Source organism: Strix aluco, chromosome 1 (assembly GCF_031877795.1).
Source record: "Strix aluco isolate bStrAlu1 chromosome 1, bStrAlu1.hap1, whole genome shotgun sequence".
NCBI lineage: Eukaryota > Metazoa > Chordata > Aves > Strigiformes > Strigidae > Strix > Strix aluco.
This window is the reverse complement of record NC_133931.1, coordinates 164,268,594-164,282,680: the sequence shown is the minus strand read 5'-3', so window position 1 is coordinate 164,282,680 and position 14,087 is coordinate 164,268,594. Positions and strand designations below refer to the sequence as shown.

General features: G+C 41.6%; 1 protein-coding gene across 2 annotated transcripts in view; it reads right to left on the bottom strand.

Moving 5' to 3' along the window:
- Nucleotides 1-14,087, bottom strand: part of ITGA9 (integrin subunit alpha 9) — a 228,970-nt gene that overhangs the window by 70,904 nt on the left and 143,979 nt on the right. For both annotated transcript variants that reach the window (XM_074843942.1, XM_074843951.1), the window contains exon 18: nt 13,420-13,570. In XM_074843942.1, the coding sequence (XP_074700043.1) occupies nt 13,420-13,570 (151 nt within the window). The remainder of the gene's footprint in view (nt 1-13,419; nt 13,571-14,087) is intronic.

Genomic DNA, 14,087 nt, shown 5'->3' with positions numbered 1-14,087 from the left:
CAGACTTGGCACTTGCACCTCTCTTCTCAGCACAGGGGGCTGCTGGTCCAGTCAGGATAACTTCAGGCTCCTGAAGGCCTCTCTTACTCCCAAACACAACCCAAACCAAACGTTTTCTCAGGGCCAGAAGTCTCAAGCTGCCTTTTCCCTCCTATCCCCACGAGTCTCTAACGCTTCCCAGATCCCATCGGGGAGGAACCACCTGAGCTGAAAGGCTGCAAGGAGGCCAGCAGCTACCTTGACTGCCGGCACTGGAAACTTCCCAAGGAAGCCTCTTGTCATGCCATTTTCTGGGTGGTTTGCTGTCTGAGGCTTTGGAGGAGCACACAGGGCCTTGAGAGCTTCCCCCAAACACTTTCTGCCAATGCTCCTCTTTGTTTTTAAACACTTGTCTCAGGCTGGGGGCGGCTTTGGGATGAGATTTGCCTGCTTCCACAGAAGAATGATCCAGGAAATGTTGGAGGAAGATCAGTACAATCCCCAAAGTCAGTTCATTCATTTTCTACCAAAAAAGGAAGAGCGTTCTTTTCACGGGAAGGATTCACATGGAACCCTCTGTCCCTTGCAGTATTTAAGCAAAACCAGTCTTGAGCAGGTCGTGGCAGGGAGCCCCACTTGCACTTGGATCCCTTTCTGGTTTCTCCTACTTGCAAATTGACCTTCTCCATCCTTCTTTCCTCTAAATGATGCTAAGCAATGGCAAGGTACTTCTAACAAGACAACTTCATTTAAGACTGTATTACGATCAGCTGTCTCTTGCAAGTGGCCCTTCTTGTCTCCCCTCTTTAGAGAACAAAGAAAAGAGAGGACAAAAGGGCTGCCTGCTTGTAGGATGGGGCAGTTACCGTCACTCCACAATTAAAAAACTACTAAAAATGCAACATAGTGAAGTATCAAGCATGGAATACAAGACAGTTTTGCAAGATTTATTTACCTACTGAGTAGTTTAATGTACTTTCATGTCTATCATTAACCAAGAAATTACTACCTTTCTAAGCCTGTATGAATGCATGTTTAATAAAAGCAAAAATCATTCCAGTGATCCAGTTTTTGTTGGTCCTTTGTAATCCTCACTAAAGAATCAGGCCCATAACTTCTATTAAGACACAAGCGCCTTTCACATAACAAGTACTTTCTATAGTGGAAAAATGTAATTATTGCTTGGAATAGAAAGAGAAAGAATTCTTTGCTTGGAACTCTCTGGCTAAAACAATAAACAGGCCCCTTTGCTCCTGCTCTTCTTTGCATGCAGCATTTCAAAACTATGTACAGTCACTGGGGAAAAATGAGAAACAAGGAGAAAAAAGCCAACATCAAACTTCATTTGAGGTCCACTGCTCATACTATTTTCCAGTTGAGGCAGACAGACAAAAGTATATTGGTTTCAAACTAGGATTAACCCATTGGCTCCACTCATGACCATAACCTAATCATTTTTATTTTCTCCTCCATAGGCAGTTCAGATGAGAAATGGGAGAAAGGACGTCATGACTGTACCAGAGCTGGTAAGATATCATGCTATGTCAGGTACCTTCACAGATAGCTGACCTTGCAGGTGTTTCCAAAATATATGTTGCTCCTACTGCTATGCTCCTTGCCCTATAAATACACATGGATAGATTCATGACTGCTGCATTAAAAACAAAACCAAACCACACTCACAAAATAACCCCCAAAAAAAGACAAAAATTAAAGGGGGTAGGTAATAATAAAGCTAAGACATTTTTTTCCTCTTGGATCAAAGAGCCAACACAACTGGAAATGCCAATCATTCAACTTTCAGAAGTTCTGACTATTCCATCAATTCCACCAAAAGTTTATTTTTGATTAAAGAGAAAATAAAACAGACTGCTCTGCTTTAGTTGGAGAAGGATTAGGGACATACAGGATCCCTGAGTTGACTCAGTGGCATCATAAATATTTATAGTTTTGGTCTATTCGTATTGTACCATTTTTTGAACAAATTCAGCTGCTTTCTTCCATACACACACATCACCCCATTTATTAGTAAGTCACAAGGCAAAAATAAAAAGGTAACTCTGTACTTGCAGCCAAGCAAAAGAAAATATTTCCTAGATTCAAAATCAGTAACACACACACACACACTGCAAATGACCCAAACACAGCCACTTTACAGCAGGTCTTTTGTACCCCACAGGTTATTACCATCAGTAGATATTATAGTTGAGGAGCCAAGCACATGCAGGTTACACTTACATTTGCAGAGTCTTTTCAGTAGATTTTTATACACACCATTTACTTTTGTGTGAGTTTCCCAGCTTGATATTGGAAAGGATGGCAACCATCACTTCTAACGGGAATTCTAATCACACAGATCATTTCATATTCTTATTTTTCAGGACCAGTGTCACAGGTTGCACAGGCCAGACACGGTGTGAAGCATCCCTTTCTTTTGTTTGCTTCCTACCACAGACAGCAGGATAGCAGAAAAAATTAATTGCCCCTCTTAAGTCTACTCAGCTGATTTACTAACTACCTTCTGCAGCTACTGTCTTAGGTAGCCTCCTTGGAAAACAGACCTCTTGTTGCCATCACTTGAAAAACTTTTTTTCATTTATTCCAAGAGATGTAGAGCTCTCCCTTCTAAAAGCACACAGCATCACTTCCTGACACGATGTGGGCAACAGTCTTTTGCATCCACAACAGGACAAGTAAACAGGAACAAAATCACTGGGAAGTGAGCTGGCCAGCTGAACTCCCACCATCCACAAGGCAAATGGAAAATGGACGCAGAAGGCTCCTCTCCATTTGGAACACTGGTCTGGACACTCCTCTCCAGTGGGATCCCACTGCTGGCTGCAAGTGCCACAGCATCAGGAACAGTCCCTGAGATCTTAACACAGCCAAACACAAAGCTGGAAACTTGGACTACATCTACTCCAAACTCCATCTTCCCCATATACTTGCACCTTATTTTAGAATTTGTACCTTTACTGGTCTGGTCCAACGATTCTGCCAAGCAGCCAGAGGCCCATGTGTAGATGACCACTGGACAGCGAGCCAACTGAGAGAGGAAATTCAACACAGACTACCCCTTGCAAAAGGGATGCTTAAAAACAGTTGAACACAACATGCATTTGTTCCCTCTCTGCATGCCTTGAACACAAGTTTCATCTTAAAAAAAGAAACCTGCAAAAGGTAACCCTGTGCACAACTGCCAGTCCTACAAATCATTCATTGCCACAATATTTCTCAAGTTAGACTGAAGATTTCATGAGAAATCAAGACTTAGGTGCAGAATGGGAAAAATCCACGATGCACAAGTAGCAAAGCATTACAAAATGGTGCCTGCTTAGTAATGCACTATTAGCTTGCCAACCAAGCTAAAACCTTTGCTCATAAAAGTGTGGACACACCTTTTGAAAGCACTACACTGGCTAGTACATACACTAATATACTACTACACCTAAGGCAACTTCTACATACTCGCCATGTCCTTAAGTTCCACACACAAAAACATACTAAAACCCTGAGGAAAATAAAAAACAAGGGAAAATCAGGTTTCTGACTCCACAGTGATATATTTAAAAAGCAACCATGAGAACTATTACACAAAGTATCTGGTACACATTCAGCTAAGTTAAGCAGTAATTTAGATTGTGCTCTTCCCCAAAAAAAGCTTTTCTCTATAAAACTGCAGAAACTTTGTTGGATTAAATGCCTGTCCAGACATAATGGAAGTATCCAGAAGAGAAAACTCAGTCTTGAGAGTAAAAAAAAAAAAAATGTCCAGAATTATACACTTCCTATACTCTTCATACCACTACGTGTATATCCAAACTACATATGCTGTTGTAATCTGTCAGCAGTGCATTGCATTTACACCTTTATTTCAAAAATATTGTGGATGAACACGTATTTTTATCTTTATTATTCCCTCATGATATGTGCATAGGAATATTATGATAAGCTTCATAATAGCAGTGCATTCTTGTGTGTATGAGTCCATGCTCTCCAATAACCCAAGGAAAACTCACAGAGAGGGAAGATGTTGGGAGGAGAAAGGGCTCTGGGACAAGCCTTCCTTCATCTCCCTTCACATGTAGATGTATGTATATATGTGCTCACACACATGTGTCTCACTAGTAAATCATGGTTGCATGGCAACATTAACAGGGGAACTGGTTTTTAATTATTACAGATAACCCATGGGTTATACACATTCTACAATAAACAAAAACATATCTTCAAAACATGCTCCTCTTAAATTAAAAGCAGAAAAAAAAAGCAGCAGAAATCAAAAAAATTAGCTAACATTTATTTCCTAGTGGTATTTCTGAAAGCATGGATAATATATCCCTACATACACTGTAAGACAACCTTCTGTAAGGCGTCGATGATACTGAATATTGGTGTATTCAACTGCAACACAGCTATTCGCTCTTAGTCTTATAATGAAATACTTAAATTCATAACAAGGCCAGCAAATAAATTCAAATGTCATAAACTACATATAGTTCAATGAAAAAGCAAACGGAAAACCTCACAATTAAAGAAAAATATTAAAACCAAACTGGGTGAGGAAATAAAAATCAATAAAGTCAATCCTTACACCCCCACCCCCCCCTTCTTTGCTGGTAGTAATTCTCAAGTGGAAAGAATAATATTAACGTAATAACAATAATGAGTTTGGCACTGGGTGTTTTCCTGGAATTAATAAACTTTAGCTCAACCTATAATCCCCAACAACCAAAGCCAAATCTGAAACCCCAGGAAATGCTTTTTACGAACACACACAGGTCTGGGGGTTTTGTCTTTCAGAAACTCAAATCCAAGACGCATCAGGACTTCCTCACAGAAAAGCCTGATGACAGGATAACTACAATATAACCTAGGGAACTGCTGAAATGCAGAGGTATAATCCATTACCTACTGCACCAGGATAGCGAAACAGGGTTTTTTTATATACGTATTTTCTTTTTTTAAAACAAAAGCTTAGCAGTTCACTTGTAAGGCTTTACTTTAAGAGGTGCCGCTCTACTTTATAGAGCAGCTTTTTAGTGCGTTCCTCCTTTTTTCCCTTGCTAAGTGGAAATCACTGCGTTACTCTTGCGCAGCTGGTTACAGCCAAAAGTCAGTCGCAGGTTTTCTGGCTTCCTCCCAACGACAGGCTGCGAAAGCACTGCCGGCGGGAACACGCCTGGCTTGGTGTCCCCTGCAGCCTGCCTGGGCGGGGGGTCAGCTGAGACAGCCCAGAGAGGGGTCCCCCGCTCACCCCCCGAGCCTGCAACGGAGCCAGCTGAAACGCTTCTCGCTCTTCTTTCCTGCCTCGCTCAATGCCTCTGGGTTTGATGAAATGCCACAGGAGACTCCCTCTGGGAAACAAAACAGATTTGGGGCCCAAAGGACTCCTTCGCAGTGGCGGGGGTTAACATGCCTGCTCCTGCTAGTAGGAATGTAGACTGATGCCAGCTGAACCCAGGGTTGAGTCTCTGACTGTCAGCTGCTCCAAGCCTGCCTCACCTAGTCCCCTAGAAGAAATCAAGGCTCTCCTGAGAGCTTTTCCACCATGTATTTGGAGGAAGGGAAAGAGCAAAGGATGAGCAAAAAGGAGGGAGAGGTAACAGAAAGGGGAAAAAAAAGGCAGGGACTTTCCTTTCACACCAGAAACCAGGGAGTTCGCAACAGTCAGAAAATCCGAGGGCCCCGGTGTCAAACCCAAAGAAAGGAAAGCTTGTGATTTCTTAAAGAGTGCTGGCCCCTCCTTGGATTTTCAGCTAAGAACTCTTCACATCCTTACTCACCTTTTTGACTGTGAAGCTGGGTTTTTTTAAGTCTTTCTACAGACAAATCTGTTGACTTCAGAGAGGCTACACCTGAAGTATGACTGCAGGATCATGCCTTGTGGTTAATAAGATTAATTAAAGAGGGGTTTGTTTTTATTTATAGATCCTATCAGCATCACAGGAGAAATCTGAACTATTAGGTGAAAGAGCAATTGCCACCACTTCCCACCACACAGCACCGTGACTACAACATCCCACAGGACAAAGCAACATAAACACATATATATGTATACATGTATATTATACATACAGTGTAATATATATAATTTGTTTATATATAGTGTAAGCATATATCTGTATTTGTTTACAATTCCATTGTATTTTCCACTTGGGGGTATCATTTATCTTCTGGCACCTTCTTGAGTCACCTGTCTTAAAAGTGACCAAAAGAAACTCCTGCAAGAACAGAATTGACCTTTCATACCAGAAACTTGATCAACTTTAAGCTTCAAGTTACAACAAAAACAACCCCCCATTTCTTGCTGTAATGAAAGCTACTGAAAGCCACGCAAATCAATTCTTAAGTCTTTTGCAGAGGATGTCAAAGTTCAGACAATTTTAAGCCTCATCCTAAGTACACAGTAGACAAACCCTGCCCAAAGATTTCTCACCTCAAGCGTTGGTAAGTCTCTCTCCACTGAGTTTAAAAGCAAAATATGATAATGAAGAGAGACACTGGCACACAGGAAAGTCACTGGTGATCTTTCTGTAGGGACAGCATAGCCCTTAAATAAGGACATCCAAGACCAAGTGTGTTGAGCTCGCTGTATACTGGGCTCTACCCGCTGTGAAGGGTTTTCCCCTTCCTCCTAGCAATGCAGTTTATCAAGATAATGGTCTAGATTGGGGTGGCTGGATCTCAGCAACCAAGGCAGCCAAACCCCTTTTCCAAAGCCCTTTCCCATGGCCAGCACCGATGAACTGATTTGCTGTACGCAGGCTTTGCTATAGCACCGGCTGCCTTCTAGCCTCTACAAAAAGTAGATCTCACATGACTGTATTCATCCACACAGCTGTTCTTCCTTTAGAAAACCATTCCCCTCTCAGACCCAAGGGAAGAGCAGAGCTAGGCAGTCAAACAAAACCTCCCTTAATAATCTGAGCCACAAAAAGCATCCCAGGCTACTCCTCAAAACCACTATGCATATATACGTAAACAGTCAAACAGAGTCATGACGAGCTACTTCCAGGACAAACACTTTCCACATCACGTAACCCAGAGCACAGCCCCACCTGATCAGGATACAACTTCTCAATGTATCTGGTCACATGTGTTATTCCAGGACCATCATGTACTTAAAAACAGAGGTGTTTAGTAATAGCTTACTAATCGCAACCTGTTTAAAAACAACCAACCAACTTGCCCCTTCCCAAATCCACACAAAAATTGATACCACCTTTTTGTACCACAAAATAAATTTTTAGTCTGCCTAACTTCACTCAAAAGAAACAGGCATATCATCAAAAGTCCTGTCTTTTTGAATCTGAAGTTTCTGTTGCTTTCTGTGGAAATGCTTGGGGTGATTCCCCCCTGCATCTCATTGTTTCCCTGCAAGTAGCGTAAGATTGCAAAAACTTGGATTTTTAAAGCTAGTTGGAGTTAGCTGCATTTGGTTTTGCAAGGCCAGAGTCATTTAGGCTTTTGGAATCTTATATGCTATCAACATTCAATGAGATTTCTAAGTGTTAAGCTGCTCCTGAAAATGTGATTTCACAAACTCACAAAGGCTCCTCCAACACTAAGCAGAACAAGACCTATAGTCCTGCAAAACCATGGCTTCTGAATCATTTATTCCAGTCAGGATTTTGCCAAAAGACTTTAGGGATTTTTCATTCTATTCATTAAGTTAATTTGTTGGGAAAAATAACAAAGATTTCTTTCAGATATACATGATAAATCAGAGTATAGGAGAAAAATTTACAAGACTCTGATCAGCAATAATTACACAGCTAAACCCAGTCTCCAATGCCTATTGCCTGAACGTGGGAGTGATACATGAATCCCAAGTGGAAAGTTTGGATCAGAAGTCCAGCCTTCAATTCCCACCTGCTAAGAGCAGGGGGATATTAGATGGCTCTAACAGCCCCTGGCCTGAAAAAGGTGCTGCTCTTTACTTATCCCTAGGGAAGCATAAAAGTTGAGGTTTTCATTGAGCATTCACAGAAAAAGAAAATTAAAATAAACAATGAAGTCAGATAGCTTGAACTGCACGTATTTCTTCTTCCCAATTAAGAAATTGGACAATTTTGCTCCAGGCATGCAAAACATTTTGGTGCACTCTGAAGCAAAAGTTAAGCATTAGATTTCCAAAAATAGCGAGGCAGCATGTGGCGTGGTTACCTCCATGCTACTGATATACCCAAGCCCTGGCTATAAAAGCTCTCCCGGCAAAAGGGTTCAAATCTCCTCATGCAAGTGATATATGGCTTGGGCAATCTTGCAGATGCACTTGTATCAGTGCAAGGGGTCACAGCTTCCACACTGCTTGGCATCACTCCCCTCTGACCTTCTGGCAGAGTGGTTTACATAAGCAAGTCCAACTCACTCCATGCAAAATCAGCTGCATTAAATCAAACCACTAATTTAAAAGGTTTCTGCTAACCAGCTGGATGTGAATTGAGACTGATCACATTAGCCTGTCTGCCAGTGGATCCAAAGGGGCAGTAAATGCTGGAAACAGAGACATAATGAATACCCAGGACCTAAATTGTCTTCCAGTGGCACAGCTGGATGCAAAAGAGGGCACGTGTCTTCTGCTTTTGTGCCCTATCAGTATCCTGTCCCTGTCAGCCTTAAGACTCTTAGAAAGTATGAGCAGCATGGGAAACCAGTGTAAGAGAATTTCCAGTTTGGAAAAAATTAAACTCTGCCTGCGTCTGCGGCTCTTCTGGGCAATCCTAGTCAAGAGATGTCGGCAAGCACTCTAGGAGCAAGGAAGAAAGAGTTCATATCCAAATTGCATGAACTCCCTGCTAACCTGGAAAGAGACATATCGCAATACTCATCAGAAGAAAAACCCCAGAGCCCGTGAGCAGCATGACTCTGGTTGTCGGCAATATTCATACTCAACACCGGTTTCAGGTACATGCTCACGACAGAATCACAGGATATTACTACATCTGAAGAAATCATAACCTCACTATTCACCCTGCCCTGGCCTGGCCCCACTAACTCCACTCAGCTGTTGCTTGCAAAAGCTGCAGGAATGTTACACACAGCTGGCTTTGGATGCTGGGAGCCTGTCTGAAATTTAGGAACAATCCATGGCTGGAAATGACAGTCAGCAATGGGATTTCCTGACCTACTCTCTCCGTAACCAGCCCTGAAATGGGGTTAGCTGATAGATTCCTGACAGCCCTTGCAGAGCAGCGAGAGATTAATGCTATACATATTGGGTTACTGCTGTTGTTTTTACTATTATTATGTTATATATGCTATTTTTATACTATTGTATAAAATCCCATGCCATAGCTGAGCTGATTTAATAAAGGTATGGGTCTGCCCTACACCACATTAACTGCCACTGCCAGTAAGGTGGCAGTGCTTTTTCTGCAACCGTACTGAAAATACCCCTCTGCGCTGAACAGCCCCTAACAAACAGTTAGCAAAGTGCCTATTGCTGACAAGCATTTTCCACAAAACATCACAAGCCAGGAGGCAATTCCAATAGATGTGAAATGGTGTCGAAATTAGTAGCAATGGCTTTTTATTCTTTTTCCAGACTCAGCACACAGCAGCACTCTGCATTCTTGTATAGGAAAGTGGTATCACCTGTGTTAAGTGGGTTTTTCAGACTCTGAAATAGGATGCTTTCCTGAAACTGAATTAAGATTATGGGACAATAAACTTTAAGATTAAAAAAATAAATAAATAAATCTACTCTACACAGAGGAAGGGACCAAGATTTCTTTGTCAACATATTAAAAAAAAAAAATCAAAGCGGACAGGTGAAGTGTCTTTCTCCCTCTCTCTTTTTTCCTTTTTAAAGGGAAAATGATTAAATCATTCTGTATTTCAAAAGCAACATTTTTCTTAGTGTACACATTTTGAAATTCAGTGCAGTACAGTAATGCCATGCATCTGTAAAACAATCCGCTCTCACAGAGTGAGAGCTGGAAACTTTGCACAGGAGTTGTATCAGTGTCCAATCTTCACCAGTCAAAAACATACCCAAGCCTCAGTCCAGCCCTGAAAGGACTTTGTCATTTTAGCTGAATGTTTCTTTTTTAAATATGCAATGTGAGTTGCAATTGGCATCTAAAAATCTCATCTCAGTTTAACTCCACCAAATTTAGGAGTTGAAAAATAAGGCTCATAACAAAAGTGTTGTCATGCCCAGTAAGAGGTGCAATAACTGTAGGGCAGTAAATGTAAATGTAAAGAAAAGCACAGGCACACTAAGTTACTGGAGATGAAACCCATGGCTATATCCTAAGTCTTCGGGAACTCCACCAGTTAACAAATTTGGTATTTTACAGTTACATGCTCACTTCCCCAGAAAAGCCCCCCTGTATTTAAAAAAGGTGAAGGGATGTGCTGAGTGAAGAAGGACAGTGACACCTCGGTGAAGACAGCCCCTTCAAAGGGCAGTAGTGGTGAGAGAGTTAAAGTGCTACAGAGAGCACGGCAGGAATGAGAAGTCAGCCCCTGCCACATACTCTGCCTCTCAAGAGAAGGACTGACTGTATGTTAGGAGCTACGGAAAGAAAATGCTGGGCGTTGTCCATGGAGACGGGGAGGACTGGCTGCAGCACAACAGGAAAATTAGACAGTGGAATAGGCGGAGTCTCCTAAGTACCAGTCAGTGAATGAATGCTTTTTCACCTCGCAGAGATGCGGCAAAGCCTTGCCACATATCACAGAATCACAGAACACCAAGTGGGAAGGTACCTCAAGGATCATTTGGTCCAATCTTCCTTGAAAAAAGCACGGTCTAGATAAGATGGCCCAGCACCCTGTCCAGACGAATCTTAAAAGTGTCCAGTGTTGGGGAATCCACCACTTCCCTGGGGAGATTATTCCAATGGCTGATTGTTGTCTAAGTAGTGTATCTATCCACCACATCTCACGAAATCTCAGTCTCCAGGAAGGAAAGAGGAGCTAGCTCCACTCAGAGCCTTCAGGGAATGCTACTGTCATCATCCCTGAGCTAGGCCACCCCATTTCTTTTCAAACGCAAGATGTGGCATTTTTGTCTCGATAAATCCATTGGAAAAAACCAGCATTAAACTTCTGCACTGTCAGGTCTCCTTGTAACCAGTCCATAGAAAGGAACAAACTGCACTGAATGTGCTAGAAACGTTCCCAGTGGGGATACAGGGAAAACACACAGGGAACTCACAGCATCTTGAAAGGACTCCAGAGGCAGGTTACGAAACCCAACCACAAGATCATCATTCTGAGTCTCCTTGCAGAAAAAGGATCAGGCAACCACATGGAAGAGACCACTCTCTTCCACTTCAACATTATTCATTAAAAGGCAATTGCTGCTGAAAGTTTCCCACAACAAGAAGCTCTTCTGATTCCAAAATTGCTCCACTAAGGGAAATCTTAGCAGTTGTCATTTTTATTCTGGCTTTACATTCTGGATATTTGCCTGGGCAATGCTCAACCAGGAACAAAACCTATTTAAAGTACATGCACAGTACATATTATACATAGATGTCAAGGGATGGGAGTAGGTTATGAAACATGGAGGCTGTAATGGTTTTTTTAAAAAAAAAATCATTGTTCAAAGATCTTAGGGAAAATGTAAGACTGTAATTGAGGCTATGAGGTCATAATCCAGTTTCCCAACTGGACAAATGGTGAGGCCAACAATATATTAGTTTGTCCTAAAGCAGAAGCTGACTGAGAGGAAGTAAGACAGCCCAACACAACCCTGTGACTTGGTTTTTCAAAACTGTTACTAAAATAACCGAAACCCTATAAAATCAATCACAAGAACAGTGGAGCAGAAGGAATAATAGCAGACTATACCCTGATCCTGTTTGTAAGACCCGAAGAAGAAGGAAGCCTACATGCTTCCTTGATGTATGCTGTGGTGTTGGGGTTTTAAGAAATGCTAGCTTCTATTAGCAGAAGACCCACTAAGTAGTGAGATAACAGCACAACAATGTCATCTGCTTCCAGAAACTACTTCTTCTAGGCAACATTGAGCACAGATGTTTCAAGTCTGCTATAGACCCGGGCTCAAGGTAAAATACCAAGGAAAACAGTACATCATCTTCAGCTTGTTCCCTCACAGCATTGGCCAAGAAGAATGAAGGCAACTGGTGTTAGTCCATGTGTGTAAAATATCCAGCATGTAAGCACAGAAGAAAAAAAAAAAGCCACCACCACCACCAACCTTTTAAAAGAACATGCATCAAGCTTTGTTTCTTTTCCAGTGCAGAGGATTGGAAAACCTCCCATTGACTTCAGCGGGATCTGGGCCAGACCCTGAAAATCTTCACATAAAACTGCCATTAAGGCTAAGTTGCATATTGGTGTAAGGCATTTCTGTTTTATCCCCTGTTTTTTTCCCCTCTCGATAAACTGCACACTTGCAGCACACACTGTCCGAAAAGAAAGCTTATAAATACAAAGACAACTTTCTGAGGCTTGCAACTGTATTAAACATAATAGTCAAAATTGAACACTAAAAGAATTAACATGTATAAGGAATTACCGTATTTTGTTTTATTATGTAATGAGTTAATTTGAGAGGTTTATAATAACGAAAATCTTGTCATAAACCATGACAAACAATGGCAAAACGTCACTGGTTCAATGGACCGAGTTAATCCCATACTTCACAACAGTTGTACTACTGTTTTTAACACTGCTCTTACGGCTTGCAAAGCAAAGCTCCAGCAGACAGAAACAACTGTGAAAGGCAGGAATAAACAGAGAGAATGTTGTTACAATGCTCCCATTTTGCACAATCATTTTCACATTACTCACACTCAAGACAGCTTTCACAGCCATCAGTTTGCAAAAAGCTCAGTTCAGTGTTTGCATTTCAACAGCTTTATCTCTAAATGAACTCATACTAACCAAAACATCCGAGTATTTCAACCTAAATGTAAAGAGATTAAAACTTAAAATATTCGCTTGACTCCTTACGGGTGAAATTAAAAGCACTTTTGAGCTCTTTGATCTAGTGACGTGCCCTGGCCACAACCCAACCTTGCACCAGGGCGTGAGCAAAGAACAGCCTTGTATCTTTGTTTCAACGAGGAGAAAAACTAGGAGCCCAGGTCAGGAGATGAGCAGGACTGCTGAGTGCAGTGTGGCACCACTCAAACTAGAGGCATCCTTCATATTTCAGCACCATTTGGTACCCTACTGGTTTCCAAACCAGTCTCCCTCTACCTTTCTTTTCAGTCTTTTTCGTTAGTGCGCCCCAAGTAACAGTGCTGTGTCTTCTACAGTAACACTAAGAGTGCAATTTACGCAGAAAGAAAAGAACTCAGTAAAGAGCCTGGAAGAAATTCAAGTCCAGCATAAACAGAAATAACTTCCAAAGGTCTCAACAGTGTGGACCAAACCACCCTCTGTCCCTACATCTTGCAATTACATTGGTTTAAAGTTAAGAGACTTGCTCACAGAGAGATTGGCCTTTCTTACCTTTTGCCACATTTTGATGAAGAACAGCTCCCCAGAAAAATTGAAGAAAACATTGGTGTCGTAGGCATCATCCCCAATGTTAGAGATGGAAATGTTAAGTGAGATGTTCCTCACCGCTCCCAGGGCCAGGTAGGCAGTTCTGTCATCAACACTGTAGGCAGAAACAGTTACACTGGTTTAACTCCGAACAACTTTCACACTCTGGTCCTTCCTTCTTCCTGCTACGGAAGTGTCACAACTCAAATGCTTAAAAGCTCAGCAGTCAGCAGTTCAGGAATGTGCTGTATGACCAATGCATGGTGTGGGTACAGGGAATGAGAAACTCCCGAATCCTGGTTCTGCCACTGCCTTTTGTGACTGTGAGGAAACCCCATGATCCTCATGTAGAACTACTTCATGTGACTTATTGTTAATACAATTTTAGTGAGAATAAAATAGTTGAAGACTGTAAAGTATCTGGAAAGGGGAAGTGCAACAAGTGCAAGATATTATGCTCACATTCAAATACACAAGCTATTTCAGTTTGTCTCTCAGCAATTCAAACTTTTTCTAACATTCTAGTAACTTTCTGAAAAATCTTCTTAGAGTTATGCTATAGATAGAAAAAATGGAAAAGAGGGTCAAATAAAATCCAGGAACTGGTTTAAGTAGAAAAGCATATGGATATT